The sequence below is a fragment of the Notothenia rossii genome (genome assembly GCF_949606895.1).
Source record: "Notothenia rossii genome assembly, chromosome: 10".
Lineage (NCBI taxonomy): Eukaryota > Metazoa > Chordata > Actinopteri > Perciformes > Nototheniidae > Notothenia > Notothenia rossii.
The window spans coordinates 54,748,934-54,769,351 of record NC_136908.1 but is presented as its reverse complement, the minus strand read 5'-3'; the positions used below and the strand labels follow the sequence as shown (position 1 = coordinate 54,769,351).

The window sequence follows — 20,418 nt, the reverse complement described above, 5'->3', positions numbered from 1 at the left end:
GCAGCCCTAATTGGGTCACGTCTCTACCTGAAGAATAATTAATGGAGACTGATTGTAAACACTGCTGGCTGCTTCATAATCATTTATACTAATTACAATCTTTTGCCTTGAATACTTAAGACTTTAGGAAGCCTACCTAGCATCCCCACAAACAAACACACACACTTCCCATCTCCCCCCACAGCACAGTGATGGATCAGACATGAAAACACAATCACTTCACAGGATCATCTGCTTTTGCTTTTCCCCCTGTTCAGTTCGAGCTCCAGTTAACCTCTACCAACAGATACATCTTTGATAAAGCTGCACTGTACACAATCAACCATTCTCACTGTCTTCTGCTCCTACGGTGCTTATCCTTTTTCACGCAAGCAACATAAACAGTCATTTTGTGATGGAGGTCAGATTTATATTTGTTTCTCCTGAAGCCTGGTTGTTTCTTCTCACTGATGTTGCTGAGCGATTCTGAACGCGCCCCTGATTAGGCGGCGAGTCGATACATTATAACAAAGCTAAATTCCTTCGCCTCGTTGTTAGAGATTCAGAGCATGTTTCTCAGCGCTCTGTTAACCTCCCTCAGCTCGGCGGGGCTCAGAAGGAAACCGTATGAAATGTTTTCCACAAACACAACTAGAAAACGTGGTTGTGTTGAAGAATTATGTTCGACACAGACTGAGAATGGGGGCGAGAGGATCTGTCAGTACTGATCAGCGAGACACATGACTCATGCATAATCCAATCACATCACCCGGCCTGTGTGTAGGGGTGGGCGATATGACGATATTAGGTCTCCACGATATGCTTTTTCAGAGATATCGTATCTATCGTGATAAAAAATAATAATAATAATTTGGAAAAAAAAAGTTTGAATTTTTTTGGGGGGAGAAAAAAACTATTTAAAAAAAAAAATGATGTGAAAGACATGCTCTAAAGCTGTCTAGTCAGGATTCAGACAGTATTGCACTTTATTTATTGTCTTGTTTGATTCTGTTGGCTTATATTTTATTTGATCAATAAGGTATTTATATAGTTTTTCCCTTCAGTTATGCTAAAGTCTTTTATTGTACTTCAAGTCTAAAGTTTACATTTTAATTGTTTGGCACTGACTTTTCCTCATTGATGTTTTATGTTTTACTTAGTTATGTTTTACCCTCCTTTTCATGTTTATTGATGTTCACTGCTAGTGCTACCTCAGAAAGTTCATTTTTATACTGAGAAACTGCCTTGAAGCCATATCAAAATGTTAAATTGTTCATTCAGGGATTCATTTCAGAAATAAAACCAGCTTGAAATAATATTTTGGTCTGTTACTCCTTTTTGTTTTAGTTTCTGTTACCTTGTAGGTGGTTGTTCTGTTAAGTAACTTGAAAAATAACCATAATAACCGACATGAAAACATATCGTGATATATATCGTCTATCGTGATATTGCTTGAAAAATATCGTGATAATATATTTTTCAATATCGCCCACCCCTACCTGTGTGTGTGTTTGTTTCATTTGCTGCCTGTAAAGACATAATGGTCATAAATGAGGAAGAACTGGGTGGAATGTTTCAAATGTTTACATCAGTAATGGTGCGTATGAATATATATGTATGTGGTGGCAGAGCAGTCAGCATGAACACTTACATGTGTGTGTTGGCACCGTGTGCAGTCAGCTCCTGGCTGGCTCTCAGTAGCCAAATAAACATCATCAGGCTAATAATTCAGATTTATTGCAGGATGTGCTGACTGTGTGTTTTTTATAACCTATGTGGATTTGGAGTGTTTCTGTGAACGCATAACACACATTATCATTTGTACTTTGAAAGGATGGTTTAGGTATTATAATTAGGGCTGCGTGATTTAGAAAAAGAAAAAAAAAATGTATTGACTGGCATTGCACTTGCGATATGATTCATGGTATAAGCGGGAATTTAGCTTTTTGTCACAGTATCACTGAAAATTAAACAATCATAGTTACGATTGTTTAGGATAGGATTTTTACCAAACAAGTTTCTGTGGAAGTGGTGATTCATTTGTGCCCCCCCCCTCTCCCTGCAGCTGTGTATGCCCAAAGGCCTGTCGTTCAGGACGCAGGCGGACCAGCGGACGCCTCAGTTCCACTCCTTCATCATCACGAGGGAGGACGGCTCTCGGACCTACGGCTTCGTCCACACCTTCTACGAGGAGGTGACCAGCCCACAGATCTGCTCCGCCATGCAGACCCTCACCCAAATGCACAATGCAGAGAGCACCTCCGCCAACACCCCTTCCTCCTCCTCCTCCTCCTCCTCCAGCATGGACTCCCTGGCCAGCAGTTTGGACGAGGCCGACTCCCCCACGTCTTCATCGTCTCGCAGGGCGGGGAGCTACGACTCATCGCGGGACACCCTGTACGTCTCCAAGGCCCTGTGTCTGATCACGCCCATGCCCTTCATGCACGCCTGCCGCCGCTTCCTGTCCCAGATGCACAGGGCCGTCACGGCAGCCACCGCCCCCCCGCTGCCGCTGGAGAGCTACGTCCACAACATCCTGTACGAGGTGCCGCTGCCCGCCCCGGGACGCTCGCTCAAGTTCCACGGCGTGTACGAGCCCATCGTGTGCCAGAGGCCGGGGCTCGGGGAGCTGCAGCTGGCCGACTTCCCCCTGGCCGAGGCCTTCAGTCTGCTGGGAGTGGAGAACCTGGTCCAGGTGTTCACCTGCACGCTGCTGGAGATGCAGATCCTGCTCTACTCACACGGTAAGGACGCTGTTAAATAAGGTCAGGTTTATAGGAAATTCTCAGCAAGGTCAAACTTATCTGAACACACGCTTGTTTGTTTTTGCGGTATGCTATTTCAAATAGCAATGACACTGATTATTGAATCTTCATTTCTATTTACTTGCTCTTAAAGGGAACCCTACGTAGCCTCTCTGGGTTTTCCATTTCCTGTAGTGTGTTATATGGGTTAGACCACTTTATACCCACAAGCATCTGCTAGAAACACAGTTAGTGCACAACCTTATAATGAAGACTATATAAGAGAATATGTGGTTTTACTTTTCGTAAGTCATTCCTTTTGCACAATTTGCAGTGCATTCAATATGCGAGTAGGGGTCGTTGACTATTTTGAATTCTCAGTCGATAGGTTTTGTTGAAATGTAGAGAAATATAAATACTACTTGTGGTGTTGTCGTTGTCTACATTGTCGCTGTGTTGTATAATTATTTGTTTGTTTTACTTTAATGTGATTTTTCTTTCTTTTTTTTCTTCTGTTTTTTCCTTTTCTGTTTATTTTAATGGCTCTGTTGTTTAAATTATATTGATAAGCATTTTTTTTTGGTTTCGCCCGTGTGGGCATGTGCGGGGGGAGTGTAGTGAGTTTACTGTGATATTACAATATAAATGAAATGGCATCGATGACTGTAAACTATAATGAAATAAAAAGACTTGTAAAAAAAAAAAAAAGAAGAAATGTAGAGGCAGGCTGAGGCAGCAAAAACTCCTAAAGATTGTTTAGTTAAACTTGATTACTTGGAGGCGAAGTCAAATTGAGAAATGCATCTCAAAGTATCTTAAAATACACATGAGGGTATCTGAGATGCACCGTGATCAGATTTTCCTCCTTCTAGGGTTCCCCTCATCCATTAGTCACTGCTGTAGGATCTCACACTAACAGCAGCTACTTTGCACTGCTCCCTGACCTGAGATCACCTTTAGTTCTACATTCCTCCGTCCTACTCTTTCTCAGATTCACTCATCCAGGCGGGGGCACACCCTGCAACACTTTCTGTTTATTATCTTCTGAGCCGGATGCGTCATGTAACTACTGTGGTGCAGAGCGAGTGAAATGACTGCTGCATGAAAAGCCAAGATTTTACCCACTTTTTAAAAATCTGTGTTCAGTCAATATTGATATTGCGGTAGTTGCCGATGCTCTAATGCAGGTAATGGGTTGACCCCTTCATAACCTAAGTTTTTAAATCCCTTATCATCTTATTAATAATTGCTGATTAGACTTTTTTGCATCTGAGAGGACTTAAAACTCAAAGCTCTCAAACCATTTTCTCTTTCTTCTACTTACTATGCATGTTTTCCTCTTCCTAACAGAGCCCTGGGCCTTTGTGTGTCTGTACATACAGCTTGTAACGATACAATGGGTTAAGGATTAGACATTGTAATCTGATTTGTCGACTGTATAGCTCTGCACTGTACTGCAAGTAAACATGCAACGTGACAAATGTTATTTAATAGAAATGTGTGATTTCTATTTGCTTTCATTGTTAGAGTTAAGCAAAAAGACGATCGCGTACAGAGCTGGAGTTATGATGCCTATCTGGAGTTTTTTCACTTTAAAAATCAGTAACTGCAATGAACGCATACTCTAGAGAACAAAATGTAAAGAAAAATAAAAAACCGGTCAAACATGTCATGAATTAGGACTGTGCATGTTCTTAATTCAGAGATATCTGAGGCGGAGTAGTGTTAGAAATGTTAACTGAAGCCGTCTCAATAGCTCCTCTCCATCGTTGTTTGATGGAAATTGGGTCTCAGTGTTTTATTCATCACTGTCAGCGTGAAAGGCAGTCACCCCTGGAGGGAATTGATTAAAACCAGACTGCATTCATGCCTTTTTGATTCAAGTGTTTATCATTTTTGTTATCAGGAATCCCCATTGCCATTCAGCGGCTGCTCTGACTGTGCGACACGTCTTTCCTAATGAGCCCTTGTTTCTCCGTACTGAGGTGAAGAATACCTGCACAGAGCGTCATTAGGATGGAGGCAGGTGATGGAGGGGTTCACTCCAGGAGAGAGAGAGAGAGAGAGAGAGAGGAAGGGCCCTGCATAATGAGATGCTGCTCCGCCATATGTTCCCACGATCCTCATTATCAATCGACAACAAATGACACCATGAGGGATGGAGGCTAGGGATGGAAAGTGACAGACGAGTGTCTCGGCCTATCATGGTGCACAGTGGGGGGTGGGGGCTGCAGGAATGTCTTTATGGTAATGAGTGTAGAGAGGAGTGATAAGAATCAGTTGTTTTGCCAACCAGGAATTTCCTTTGGTGTATAATGGTTCATAGATAAACCAGTTAGAGAATTGAGGGTGTAAATAAGATACGATTAATTTTTTTAAAGAGGGATTTTGAGAATAAATACTAATGTACACACCTAAAAAGAAGTACATCACAAATATGAGTCATTACTGGGAAATTAAAGACGTGTAGTATATCAGTTTTTATTGCATTTGCAGTACAATCTAGACGTTTACATTGATTCTTAAATTCTATTAAATATTTTATTATATTTTTACTTTAATATCTCATATTTATATTAATATTTTATCTTTGTATTTTTTTATTTTAAATCCAGAAACTGTCTGAAATAACATAATTGTCCCTCTGGATAAATGAAGTATTCTGATTTAGATATATACATGGAAGAGCTCTGCTGTTTTTAAAGTGGTAGTTTTGTGAAGGAATGTGCAAAATAATTGTCAGATACTGTAGGGCTGCACGATATTGAAAAAAACTGACATTGCGATGTTTTTTTTAACTATATTTAACCGGATGAAGGATTTTAGTCACGGACGTCTGGATCTTAACTGGTTGACTCATCAAACCTTAAGTCATGATCTAACATGTCATGATAATGCAGGTTGCTTACCCTCAAATAAGGGGGCTCATCTGTGAATGAAGAAGAGTGGGGTCTAGAAGGATCCAAGAGATTAAACGTATTACATTAAACTATAGGAAGCTTCATTATCACATTAGGGAATTAACATACGTGACCAAATAGGTAATTCAACTTTTTATTCCACAATTAAAACCTTTTTTGTGCAAATAGCAGCAAAGTAGTGGACATCTTTTAAACAACATCATAAAAATAAAATGAAGAACAGCTTTACACCAGCTCCTTTATGCCGTTTTGAACCTTTCTCATTTGGTGTAACACCGGCAAAGGCATCTGAAATAGTTGTTTGCTGTGCATGCAGACTCAGAGCCTGCATGTCACTCCACTCAAGTACCCCTGACATGAGAACTGCTCAAGTTTTCCTTTTGTAGCAAGCAGCAAAGTAATTGTAACATGACGTGTTTGAGTTAATTTACCTACTTAATATCGAACGCCCCCAAAAAAATAATAATCACACGTCCCTGCGATGTGAATATCACGCATATCGCGGTTATCGCCATGACACGGTATATCGTTCAGCCCTAATATACTGCATGTGTAGTTGGGTTTTATAGCAGCATATAACGGCTTCCTCTATTAACTTCAATATTACAGATGGTGGTCATTGGGATTAAGTGATCCCTTTTAATGTCACATTTAAGGCTTACTGCATGAAACATTTCCACAATGTAGTCTTCTGATATTGTGGCTTGACCCCAGTTTCCACTCAGTCAAATATCAGTCATTTCTAGTTTCTTTGATTGGTAATATAATAACATGCTTCCCTTGACCTCTTTTCATTTAAATGTCTTTCTTGTCTTCATTCAAAACATCTGACTCTTTTCTTAAAGCACAGCATTTATCAGAGTGTAGCGAAACTTCTGTTTACCATCTCTGCATTTCTAGAACACCTACTGTCAGAGGTTACCACCCACAGCTTGCTTCCTACAGTACTTTGTGGCACCGTGTCCGTTTGTTTATCAGGCCCTGATTACAGTTTCACAATGACTCGACATGTCCTGTCCTGTTTTCCAGCAGCCTTGTGCGTCTCTGCTGGGGCTTTCTGCAGCACTATGCTTCCCCATATCAGATCTGTATTCCTTTAAAGATAATTACATGCTTGCTCACCTTTCACAGACTCTTGTACTTGTAACATTTCAAAGGGAGTTTTTTGGCATCGTCAGAAATGAATCTTTAGAAAGAAACACCCGTAGATGTTTCAAACAAGAACAAAATTCATGCTTTAGTTTAACTAGCAAGTGGAGAACATGAAATCAGTCACTGTTCAATTCTGTCCTTATCAGGTCTTGCTGTGTGGGCTTTGATGCATTTCAGTATGAGGCGAGGTAAAATGTATGAGGTGTGAAAGGATACAGGAGTGAGTCAGACTCCAATGCTGCGTTTCCCACGGAGAGGTGTGTGTTTGGACCTGTTCAGACTTGGAGAAAGTAAAGACAGACTTACAGCAGGAGCAGGACTGGCATGTCTTCTTTCTATTTCTCCTGTTGAATATAAATCACTGGAGAGCTTAATGCATTTTCAATGAAAGTGCACAGATTCCATATGTGCACATTCAGACTGAACTAGACCAATCGAAAGGAAAGGAGGGTGGGGGATGGGTTTAACTCTATCCTGGTTTATTATTATTGTATCTTTCCTTGAGGTCGTGCAGGCTTTTCACTCTGGCCATGACAATAACATCTGATGAAACCACTGTTGGATTCAATACAGAAGCCAGCCTGCAACCACTGGCCTTAATCTGTTTTAGAGAACAGAGGCAGCACACACACACACGCACATGCACACACACACACACGCACATGCACACACACACACACACACACACACACACACACACACACACACACACAGACACACACACACACGGAAACGTGATTGAAAAGAATATTACAGAATGTAATTCCTTTTGTGTTTAACCCTAACTCACTCTCAGATTCAATTTAAATTGAGTAAAGCCTCTCTTGCACATCAATACTTTCAATGTCTATATATGTGTGTTTCATAAAGCTCTTACCTTTTCTCCCCCACTCCTGCTTCTCTGTTTGAGAGTCTGTGCCGTGCCATAAAGAGTTTATTGAAAGCACATAACACGCTTTCACATATGCGTGTAGCCATCTGATATAAGCCTTTGTTTCTTTTATCTGTTTTATGTGGTTCTAGTGCAGTGGTTCTCAACTGGTCAGGCCTCGGGACCCACTTTTTCTTTGTCAATAAATCCCGACCCGAAATGTTGAACCACTCAAATCTATTCGACAAAAAATTGTGCTGTAACATATACGCTTTTCAGCATACAATATTAATTAAAGTAAAGTACAGTGCATCCCTTATATCCCTTCACAGAACAAAAGAATGCTTTAAAAAAGGTTTAATGAGATGATGGAATCAAAGCTGAACTGTATAACATGAATAGGCACATGTGCTGAAAACCCAATCCCAGAAGGGGTGTCTGGGGGGATTCTCCCCCAGGAGATTTTTAGTAATACTAACATATAAACTACGCATTCTGGTACACTCTGAGAAGAAAATAAATACATCTATTACTACCCGACATATTAATAATATTTTATGCCATTGTTTGTTTTTCACTTTGTTCTGACAGCTTGCTGCTCCTCACAGAGAGAAGAGTAAAGAGGAGAGAGTCTGTGGGAATTACTTTAAATTGTGGATATGGGTAGATAGCTCCCATTGTTCTATGACCTGTCAATCATCAAACCGGGGTCATATTTCATTATGTGTTCATTTTTATCTGAAGTTGTACCCATGGATGTATAAAGAAGAGTTCTACCACAAAGTTATTCTCCTTGGGGACTTCCGGCAACAATCTTGACCAAAAGACTCGAAAACATCAGCAAAGATGTTTTATTGAGAAGATGATCACTACTTGGAAGAAGTTTTCAAAACCGTTTATGGTCTCCGGTACTTCCAGTCCAACGCCTATTGCATGCACAGCGTTAGAAAATCGGGCCTTCAAAATAAAAGTTTGACTTTTAAAAACAAAGAATGTTTTTTTTTTCAATTTCTTTTTCTTCTCTCACAGATCTGCGACCCACTCGAAACGGGTCCGGGACTCACTTTTGGGTCGCGACCCACCAGTTTTAGAACCACTGTTCTAGTGTAACTGCAAAACACATTTCTGCTGAAATCCCATCATTGATGAATTCCCTCATATCACCTTGCTTTCTTCCTCCTCTCAGACTACCAGCGGTTGATGACGGTGGCAGAGGGCATCACCACCCTGCTGTTTCCCTTCCAGTGGCAGCATGTCTATGTTCCCATCCTGCCGGCCTCTCTCCTCCACTTCCTGGATGCTCCTGTTCCCTACCTGATGGGCCTGCAGTCCAAAGAGGGCACAGACCGCTCCACACTGGAGCTTCCTCAGGAGGTACAGACAACCTGTGGATTGTTACTCTATCTCCAGGCTTTGTATTAACAACTGCAAGTGTGGAAAGCAATTTCACTACAATAGAACTCAAGGTGGAATGCATGTGATCTGTTGTAGACTACCATTATAAAGCCCTAAATGTCGCTTTTTCGCTTTGCAGGGTTATTTTTTTGGAACCAGAATTGAAAAATATAGCTTGGGTAGGTGGATATGTAGCCCTGGCAGCTAAGGCTATTGCTATTCTGGTTTGATAAAGGCACCTTGATTGGGATGCTAATTTCAGCTAGTTTAAAACATGCTCAAAATGTATTTACCATAAAGAAAATAGATAGCCAACTAATAAGTGTCTTCCAAACAAACACTGAACATTGCTGTGAGAGCCATGCACCAGTAGCAACCTGTCAATCATAAGGTAGCCACTTCCTAAACCCCCTTTGTCCTCTATTTATCTCTAATTGGACCCATTATATACAAAATGAACACCATGCTGAAATGAAGAAGACTTGAAACTAGCTACTGATACCATAAACTCATCGGGAAGTTATTTACTAAAGTAACTAAATCAAAGTGAGATGTTGGGTTACTTAGTTGGACTCTTACACAACCAAACTTCTTTTGCAACCGCTAAATAAACAATAGAAGGCTCCCACAAGTATAGTAAACAAGTGATGTAAGTGTGTGCATGCACTAGCTGCAGCAGTTTGCAATCTGTGCTCATTATTGCTGACAATACAAGGCCAACACACACACACACACACACACACACACACACACACACACACACACACACACACACACACACACACACACACACACACACACACACACACACACACACACACACACCCACCCCCACCCCCAACCAGGCAGACTACCAGTCTCCGGTTCAGAGAGACAGGAAATGGCAAAAGAAAAAACCCTCTCTGCTCTAAACAACCTCCACGAACACACACAATAGGACAGAAATCTACCTTTTGTTTGTCTAAAGTTGAACCTCAAGGCTAAGTGAGTTTGAGGTGGATTTCAGTCTCGGCTTTCTTCTTGCCTTTTTATTTCAACCCCACCATTTGTCAGACAGAGAGGAGTTGAATGGGCTCTGGATTTAAACCAGTATTTAGCCCGATTCAGGGTTACAGTTAATGTCCATGTGTGTTCATGTGTTAAAGCGAGATCAGGCCCCAACAAAGCGTAACATCCAGGCTTCCGGCTTTGCTCACATCCCCTGACTCCCGGCCCTCGTTAATCCGGAACAGTCTGTGTGGATGCTAATTAAGCCAGCCAGGGCATGGATGCTGCAGCGGTACATCCACAAGCTCGTCTGTCGTCGTCGTCCCCCCCCCCCGCCTCCCGAATAGGGGGTCCCCCTTACACTGCTGTATCCCTCTGTGTTTGCCAATGCTCCTTTGAAGTGGCTGTGACCCAGAAATGTGCTGGTGATGAAAGAATGGCTTGGAGCAAAGCAGAGAGGACGCGATGAGAGAGACTGTGGATATAATTGGGGAATTAATGTCAGACAAGATTTGCCTTTCTGAACCCGGTTCAAACCAGGCTTTTTAACATTAAATTATACCGTTTTTATGCTTTTATTGCAGAATATGTTACGTGGCACAGTTATCATCTATCATGTGTTCTCATTTGTCTATCCTTGTGAACACTCATGTATTTCTAGTGGGCTTTAGATTTAAACTAGGGCAACTTCCCTGTGGATGAAAAGGTTTGTGATATGCAGATTTTCCTCGAGTTTGTTAAGCGTTCATTTTTATTATTGAATAAAAGAATCTGAGTCTAACCAGAACCCAGATTTAAGAACTTTCATGTAAAAAGAGTTTTATGGTTTGTTTTTCAGCAGTTATGGATAGTGGTTCAATGCTCTGAAAATATAGCTATGGCAATCTTTTTTTGGGGTCTGTCATCCTCAGGTCAATCTGGAGGTTTTCTATCACTTCTATTTTCTGTGTGTTTCCTGGCATACATACCGGAGCGCATTCCTATTTCTGGGGTTTTTGAGTGGATTAGAGTGTTATCAGGTCTTACTTTAATCCCATATGATGGTGTGATGCTAACTCCATTATCAGATTTAGCTTGATCTCCGACAATGTGCTATTATCAATCACACACTGACCTACATTCTCTGTTCTCGACATCTCCCAGCCCCACCATACCTCCTAAACCAATCTGTCCTCAATATGCGTCCTCATAATACCCGTCTCATGCATCTGGGCTCACCCGGCCTACGACCTCATTGGCACCCAAAGGACATATTTCCTCTCCTGTCTTTGATAGTGAAGATAGAGAAATTTGAGTTTGAAAAAAAGTCTGTAATATATTGCATATTCTTGTAATATTGATATATTTTCCTTTTCCAGGCCAACCTGTGTTTTGTGGACATTGACAACCACTACATCGAACTTCCAGAGGACTTTCCCAATTTCCCCAATAAGACTGAGCTCATCCAGGAGCTAAGTGAGGTGCTGCTTAGCTATGGCATTTCCGCTAACACAGGAGCTCCTCCTCGGACTCGCACCAGCCCGGGCAGCGCTCCAGGCAGCACCCCCTCCACCCCTGGAAGGGAGCGCAAGACGGTCGCTCTCCGGCAGCTGGAGGACGACGGGCGTAACGGCAACCTGGCAGGGGAGGAGCTGGCCGTGCTGGAGCTGCTGCAGGGGAACGCCACCCTGGAGAGACTGCAGGCGCTCACCAAGCGTACCGGGGTGACGGTGGCCCGCGTGGACGCCCTGAGGGCCGGGGTCAAAGCTCAGCTGACTGAGGGACACGGGGGCCGGACAGCAGCCGAAGAGGAGGAGCTCAGGAATGCCAAGCTGAACGTCCAGCTGAGGGAGGTGTGCGCCAGCCGCTTCACCACCATGTTTGCCGACTACGAAGCCTTCGTCATCCAGAGCGCCCCGGACCTGGAGTCGTGGCTCACCAACAGGGAGCAGATGCACAACTTCGACAAGGTGAGGAAATCAAGCTGTTCTGTCTGCCACCGTCTGGCAGGCGGTACCGCAGTATCCGGAGTAAAACCACCAGACTCAGGGACACTTTCATCCCACAGGCATTAAGACTATTTACACCTGAGTGCCCCGATAAACATTCATCTGTCTGTCATCTCGCAATCTACTTATTTATATAAATAGTTATCAACCTAATAAACCGTGTTTAATTTTGTCTTAATGTACATCATTTAATTTCGTATTCTGTTCTTGTACACATCATATTCTATTTACATGTATGTCTTCTTGCAGAATTTTTTATTGATTATATATGTTGTATTGTTGGAGGAGCTCGGGTCAGAAGAATTTCATTGCCATTTCTACACTTTCTCTTACAGTATGTGCATATGACAAAAAAACAACTTTCAACTTTGAACTAAATGCTTGAAATGTTCCCGTACATGTATCTCTGCATCTCCTCCCTCATGCTTTTCCCTTCTCCAGGCCTCGTTCCTCTCCGACCAGCCGGAGCCCTACCTGCCCTTCCTGTCCCACTTCATCGAGACGCAGATGTTTGCGACCTTCATCGACAACAAGATCATGTCCCAGTGGGAGGACAAGGAGCCGCTGCTGCGTGTCTTTGACGCTCGCATCGACAAGGCCCGCCTCTTCAACGTCCGCGCTCCCAGCCTGCGCTCCTCCAGCTACCAGAGGTGCACCATCCTCAAGGAGTCTGGTAAGCTCAGCAGAAAGACGTCCAACTTCATGGGTTAGGTTTATTTCATGTGATTCAAGATTTCATTTGGAACTAAAGTCGTTGGGGAGACCTACACACAGACGGGGAGAATGGTTGCCTCATTGATTAGCATGTTGTCCGTCCATCCCATCTCTCTGCTCCTCCCATCTTGTCTCCCATTTGTTGTCTGGAAGCATCCCAGCCCTCCCCAGTGACCAGATAACCACACTTCTCATGTCTCTACATCCCAGCACAGCAAACACTCCATCACTCAGAGTCTCTCCCACATAAGCACGAGCACACACTCTCTGACACAGACTCACTGCAGGAATGTTTGCTCAGGCTTTTCCCCCCGTCATTTGATCAATTAGCGCTGCTCGACTTTCCCTTCGTTAAGCCTTTTAATTGGTGCTGAATGTGCAGTGTGAGGCGGGGGGTCAGACCTGGGACTGAATGGAAAAGAGCAGGACCTGCAGGTTTACTTGTGTATTTAAAAGATGACAAACCAAAGATAGTTTTTTTAGACAGTAACTCTTATCAAAGTGATTTGTGAGTTATCCCTGCATTCCTTCGGCGCGTACGCTAACATGTCGTCTGCTCGCGCCCCTGACTGTTACACGCTAATGAGCCGAGCAATTTAATGGTGAGCTTATTTCAGGGCGATGGTGCGTGCATGTACCCAATTACACAGACAATAAGGAAACTCTCCCTCCGCTTGCATTCCCCTGTGGAGACTCGCTCCGACGCCCTCGCCTCACTGCTCACTCCAGAACTGTCTGAGAACAAACACACACACATGTTCAATCCTCTAGCAAAGCAACAAGACCCAGACAGATTAACAACAAGGAGTTTGTGGACAGACGTCTGCTAATGTAGTGTCTACGACGTGTTAGGAGAAGATAACAAAAGGTGAAGGACACAGTGGGTGTTGTCAGGTCCTGTCCTTCAATATTTACTTGGCTGATTATTGAGCTACGTTCCTGCAATGCATCTGAAATTTGAAAATATTCTGTTTCTTTTTATTGTCAGTTGTTGAGAAAAAGGAAGCATTTTCCCACTCTCTCTCAAATTCAAATAGCTTTATTGGATTGGCCAACGCATTGTACAATTATAACAAACACCTTAACATGAATATACATTTGGAATATTTGTGTGTAAGTATTTTTCAACTGAAGAAAAAGGTGTTCTCTTTACAAGGAAAAAAATATTATTTTTTGAACATGCACAGCAAATTCAACAATAACACCCCACCGCCCAACTCCTTTCTTAACACGGAAAGTGAGAGTGAAATGGGGTTGACTGCCCTGCTAGTTTGGATTGTGGCTTACATCAAATAAAAACTATTATTTATGCTCATTCATTTATCAGAAGCCTGGTGTATTAACAGCAAGTCAATAGAAATGTTTTACATGAGTGTTGTCTGAATGGATTCTGTCTCCTCTAAAGCTCAGACCATTGAGCAGCGGCTGATGAAGATCGACCACACGGCCATCCACCCTCACCTGCTGGACATGAAGATCGGTCAGGGCAAATACGAGCAGGGATTCTTCCCCAAGCTGCAGGCCGACGTGCTCAACACGGGGCCGACCAATAACAAGTGAGCCCACTTCCACCCTGCGACTGAAATCCACACGTGATACCAGACGATGAAGACAGCCCCTAACAACCCATTACAGGCTGGCTGGGTTGATTAGAACACGGTTACTTCATGTGTGATGCTTAGTTCATTCACTGGAAAACCTACTTTCGCTTGCTGTTTTACAAAAAGCACTAAAAGCTACACTTCTAAGGGCACAATTCAGCGGTGGAAAGAAAAAACACGTGTGCTTTGAAAGAGCCTAATGACTCCATTAATCGAATGTATTGGATTAGTCTAGCCATCTCTTTATCCTTTCATCCGTTTGCAAGAAAAACAGCGACACTAAAGAACGGAGGAAATTAAAACCAAGAAAAAACCATCCAGGCTTTTCCCCCTGCCTCCAGCCTTTATGCTAAGACTAATATGCTTTTGGGGGTTTCCTCTTACCTATAGTGTAGGTTTGTGTACATGTAAATGGTCAGCAAAGGCTATATGGCACAGTGGAAACGTGTTAACCTGTATTTCAAAGTGCTCTGAAGTATTTGTGGACCTCATTTCTTTCCCCTTGGTTGAACTGCAGGTGGTCTCACAGGACAGCGACAGCTCAGCGAAGGAAAGAGCGTCACAGACATCAGACAGAGCACCTGGGCCTGGAAAACGACCTGAAAGAGGTAGAGCCCCCTCCTCACAGCCATCCCAGAACCTCTCCTCTGAATGCCCTCCTCTACCAGCATGTCTTTCATTTCTTTGTGTGTCATTCTTTCGTTTTGTTCTGCAGCTGTTTCTAGCTTTCTTTTTCCTCCTTTTTGAAGACGTGCATGCCGCCTTCTGTTTTTCCATTCTTCTCTTTTTGTTCCTTTCCTCTCCCGTCTGCTCGTGTGTGCCGTGCCTGTCGGTCGGGGGTTGGGTCGTACTCCTCCTCCTCCTCCTCCTCCTCCTCAGCAGGTGGAGGGCTGTCTGGTCCTGCAGAACTCCATGGCGTTTTGGGAGTGGGACAAAGCGTCCCCTCCGCCTATCAAACCGCCTAAAAAATCTGCCTCTGCGTCCTGCCTGGTATGTGGAGGAGCTTCCTGTGTTGTGGACTTTCTGTTTCAGACCCCTCCACCCCGTACCTGACCCTCTAACTGCAGCCTCAACCATGGGATGTTCTGTGTGCATCAGCAGTTTAATCCCACTCTGATATGGTGTAAAGAGAGTGAGGTGTACTCTAATTACAATTGCACTGGATTACATGCATGAATCGTTTTCCTGTAATTCCTTAAAGCTGAGGGAGAGGGAGGCAATCAAACATTCCCTTTATGAAGTTAAATCATTTTAAACGATGTTGACATTTTAAATAATGCAAAGAAAGCTGTTCCGCCGGCTTCACCTCAGCTTAGAATCCTCCAGCTCTCTGTGATCACCTATGCTGTCTTTTGTTTCAATTACTTGTCTTTTTTTGGGATGTAGACACACTCGCTGAGATCCTGAATACAGATGTATCTTTGAGTCCAGCTACATGCTCACTGGGACGCCCAATGGCATCAAATCTAAATTTAGAATAAAACTCATAGCCCTACACTGTCAGAAATAATGTGCTAAATTTGTACCTTTAGGAGTCCAACAGCTCGTCACTGGGGCAGTACCCTCAAAGGTACACCCATTGTACCCCTTAACAAGGGTACATATTAGTACCCTTACAGTTTGTACCTTATTGGGGCAAATATGTACCCCTGGGGACAATAATGGACCTTGATGCTCTAGGACTTAAATGTACCCTTGGAAATGGTACAAATGTGGCCTTTAAAGGGTACTGCCCCAGTGACAAGAGCATTGTACCTTATAATGGCAAATGCTATAGCATGCCTCTCAACTAATCAACTGGAAAGTCAGAAATCCAAAATGCTTCAATAAATTGATGGCTGGAGGATTTTCTGAACCTCTTAAGTATGGAAGAAGCTGCCTGTTATATTTGGTTAAGCCAGATAACTTTCTATGGGATACGATGAGGGCATTCCTGGATTAAAACCGTGTTGGCCGCTCCCCTTCATAAAAAAACAAACAAGTAAGACAAATGGAGAAAGTTAATTTAAGCCGGAGAAAAATTATATATACTTTTATTTATTTAATAATAATGAAAGTACATCTATGTTGTAAATCATGTATTAATACAACGCCATGTGCATGCATAACATAGCATTTACACTGTGACCCCTTAGCCCCACCCCTCATCTTATTGTCCTTACTGTATGTATGTGTGTTGAGAAAAAATAGGCTCTCACTTCTCTGCTGTGTAACCTCCATTCATATTAACTCACATTTATTTTTGAAGTGCTGCATTTTCACTACTTTCACTCTTTAAAATGTTTTTACTGGTTGACTAAAAGCTGATAATTCTATCTGTGTCTGATGGATCAAGCTTTTCTGAAACGTGGTGTTAAAGAGGAGCAAGTGTAATGTCTCCACCTGCCACTCCAGCATTTCTCTTAATTCTATATTTTTCTGATCAGAGTACATGTTCTCACTAAGCGGTTCTGTTTGAACTCCAGAAATTCATGCAGGAGGCCCGCAGCTTGGGGAAGAACCTCCGACAGCCCAAACTGTCCGACCTGTCGCCCGCCGTCATCGCCCAGACCAACTGGAAGTTTGTGGAGGGGCTGCTCAAGGAGTGCCGCATGAAGGTAAGACCCCACAGAGAGAGCAGCGATTCATTAGTGCCGTCATTCACTGACCTCTGACACCCACAAACCAAGCTCTGAGGGGTGTCATCTCTCATGAATGATGCATGCAGGGAGACACAAAGGCAGCTTCTCATGATGTATCAAAACCTGTTAATTTGTCTGAATATCCGACTAAAGATTTTCATTCAAGATGCAACATTTTTAAACGTCTAATTAAGATAAATAGCTATCATATAAACTCGACTGGTATAAGTACAATGCTAATTAGCTTTACTGTTGACTTAACCATGTATCATTTACATTGCATATTCAAATTCCACTTGGCATACTTTATAACTTCTTAATGCATGTTTTCAGACCAAGCGGATGCTGGTGGAGAAGATGGGCCGGGAGGCGGTGGAGCTGGGCCACGGGGAGGCCACCATCACGGGGCTGGAGGAGAACACTCTGATCGCCAGCCTGTGTGACCTGCTGGAGAGGATCTGGAGCCACGGGCTGCAGGTCAAACAGGTCAGCACACACACACACACACACACACACACACACACACACACACACACACACACACACACACACACACACACACACACACAGGGAAACACCCACTAGTGCTGTGTGTGTAAGCACACTGCTTAAATCAGATCTGTATGACCATACTGGATATTAAGTCTACGAGGTTATTGCCTGATTATTCCTCTGTGTGGGATTATAATCTTCATCAGTAGCTGTTTTGGTGTGTGTCGTGATTTTTGGTTCTCTCACGTCTCAGGGGAAGTCGGCCCTGTGGTCCCACATGCTGCACTACCATGCCCGAGAGGAGAAGCTGGAGCAGCAGCAGGCGGAGTCACCAGGTAGGACAAACACACACAAATACAAACACACACAAACACACACACAAAAACACACAAATACAAACACACACAAATACAAACACACACAAATACAAACACACACAAATACAAACACACACACATTTTCTAAAAACTCCACAAGGCATAAACCTGTGGGGAGATCATGCATTTTGTGTGGTGTGTGTTTTAGTGTATGCAATCCCAATCCAAAACAGGCCTTAACTAGTCTGCTGCAGGCCCCATTTTGGCCTCAAAAACATTTAAAAGTTGTATCAAATGTTGACAAAGGCAAATAAAAAAGATCCTGTATTTTGCTTCTGCAGTGTCACATGTTCCTGAGAGGAGGAAGTCTGACAGTTCCATGGCGATGCCGTCTCTACGCGTGTCTCTCATACAGGATATGAGGTACGTGTTACTGTCCTGTAGTGATCACTTGAGGTTAAGGGCATGCAGAATCAGCTGCTAGTTAACTACAAACAGTAGTCCTTTTATTCAGCATCCATCTGTACCGTGAATCATTGGATTCATTGCAAAATGTTATAAAAGACAACTTGCTCTGAAGGGAAATTCTGAATTCTGGCGCTTTATTTTAGAGACCAAGCAATGATTAGATACACTGTGGCTGTACTTGACCCACCTCTCTTCTGTCCCTCCATGGTCTGCGTCCTCAGGCATATCCAGAGCATGTCCGAGATAAAGACAGATGTGGGCCGGGCGAGAGCCTGGATCCGGCTCTCCCTGGAGAAGAAGCTGCTCTCACAACACCTCAAACAGCTGCTGTGCCGACAAGCTTTGACCAAGTGAGCGCGCACACACACACACACACACACACACACACACACACACACACACACACACACACACACACACACACACACACACACACACACACACACACACACACGTACTTAAATCATCGCTTGTCCCAAAACACACGTTATTTTTAAACCAATCACACCAATATGAAAATAAACTACATTTATATTGTAGACTTTCATCGATTGGACATTAAAGCTTGATAATTATACCTCTCCTGAATGGGCTTTTTCTCCATCTCTTGTGAGAGTGGCTGCTCTATATGGGACATTAGCCATCTGAAGGGAAACGTTGCAGCATTACTTATGAATTGCTGTTGTCCAGTTAAATAATTAAAAGTTGTATTTCTTTTAAGTGGAAAAAAAACAGTGCTTTATTGCTCCTGACCTTCCATTGCTGTCTTTCCTGCTGCCCTGTACTTCAACAGGAACACATGGGGACAGGAGTTTAAACGGCAAATGATATTTCACAGTGATATTTTTGAACCTGACGTTCTGTGTCTACAGGAAGCTGTACAAGCGTTACGCCTTCCTGCGCTGCGAGGAGGAGAAGGAGCAGTTCCTCTTCCACCTGCTCTCCCTCAACACCGTCGACTACTTCTGCTTCACCAGCGTCTTCACCACCATCAGTGAGTCCTGTGGCCGTCTAAATAACACGCCTCGTCCCACCTTTGAAATATCAAACCTCATATCTCAGAAACCCCTCTTCCCGCCATTCGTCTCCGAGTTATTTTGTTAAGGTCAGCTGCTACATGGATGATTGTGGATCAATGGCAGGCTGAGCTATTAGTATGAATAAACCACGAGGATGTATGGTACACTTTAACCAAAGACTTAAAGCACAATGTATTATTCAACTCACAGAGCAGCTAAGCCGTTATTCCGATAAATGAACATGTAGGTGAGGATTTAATATCTGATCCATTATTCTGTTTTCCTCCTGGCCTCAATCTGGATCTTATAATGAAATTGACCCAGTTAGATAATGAGTGGAATCAGCATGTTTCTCTCCTCTGATGCTTGTTTTTGTTCTGCAGTGATCCCGTATCGAGTCGTCATCATCCCCATCAAGAAGCTCAGCAACGCCATGACGACCTCCAACCCCTGGGTGTGTGTGTCCGGACAGCTGGGAGACTCGGGCATCATGCAGATCCCCAAGAACGTCCTGGAGATGACCTTCGATGTGAGTACTGTGACCCTGAGTCTGAAGCTGAGTCCTCTGGGTGCAGTTTGGGTGGCGTCGGGTGTGAGCTTCAGTTACACTCTGTGTGCCTCCTCTGTCACTGGGACACCTTCACACTGCATGCTAGCAGTACTAACTTTTAAGGCATTACAGCTAGTTATTCTGGTTTAGTAGAAGGTTGGTCTTCTGTAGCACATCATTCACTTTCAGGACAATCTATACAAAGTCTACTAATAAATGTTTCCCCTCAAAGTAGCGTTTAAATAGCAGTTAAAGTAATACTATGTACAATCTTTGCACTTTTTTTCCCTGACTTGATGTTATATTCTTTTTGTGTACCTACCTAATACCAAAAAAATTTTAACAAATCAACTTTTGCATCTAGCTTAAAGCCACATGTTTACAATACATTGTTGTTGTTATCATCTATACATTTTAACCAGAGGAAGAATTGAGTCAATGGGACCTTAAGTTCTAAGAGAAACAGGCAGATGAACTTAAGTGTCGGTCAAACAGCGATTTTTAACACACTTTTAACATGTCAACAACCGTACCTACTGGATAGACCGTTACTTTGTTTCCATCTGTTCGAATTTGATCAGAATTATCTTTGACTATAA

General features: G+C 43.0%; 1 protein-coding gene across 7 annotated transcripts in view; it reads left to right on the top strand.

Moving 5' to 3' along the window:
• The window catches only part of dennd5b (DENN/MADD domain containing 5B), a 67,351-nt gene that overhangs the window by 39,351 nt on the left and 7,582 nt on the right, over positions 1 to 20,418 (top strand). For 5 of the 7 annotated variants that reach the window (XM_079654361.1, XM_079654357.1, XM_079654362.1 and 2 more), the window contains 14 exons: positions 2,045 to 2,723; positions 8,854 to 9,041; positions 11,408 to 11,998; positions 12,479 to 12,710; positions 14,157 to 14,307; positions 14,870 to 14,960; positions 15,232 to 15,342; positions 16,818 to 16,949; positions 17,307 to 17,459; positions 17,719 to 17,800; positions 18,124 to 18,205; positions 18,472 to 18,600; positions 19,123 to 19,244; positions 19,653 to 19,798. In XM_079654361.1, the coding sequence (XP_079510487.1) occupies positions 2,045 to 2,723; positions 8,854 to 9,041; positions 11,408 to 11,998; positions 12,479 to 12,710; positions 14,157 to 14,307; positions 14,870 to 14,960; positions 15,232 to 15,342; positions 16,818 to 16,949; positions 17,307 to 17,459; positions 17,719 to 17,800; positions 18,124 to 18,205; positions 18,472 to 18,600; positions 19,123 to 19,244; positions 19,653 to 19,798 (2,889 nt within the window). The remainder of the gene's footprint in view (positions 1 to 2,044; positions 2,724 to 8,853; positions 9,042 to 11,407; positions 11,999 to 12,478; positions 12,711 to 14,156; positions 14,308 to 14,869; positions 14,961 to 15,231; positions 15,343 to 16,817; positions 16,950 to 17,306; positions 17,460 to 17,718; positions 17,801 to 18,123; positions 18,206 to 18,471; positions 18,601 to 19,122; positions 19,245 to 19,652; positions 19,799 to 20,418) is intronic. The other 2 variants (XM_079654360.1, XM_079654359.1) reach the window with 1 other exon arrangement.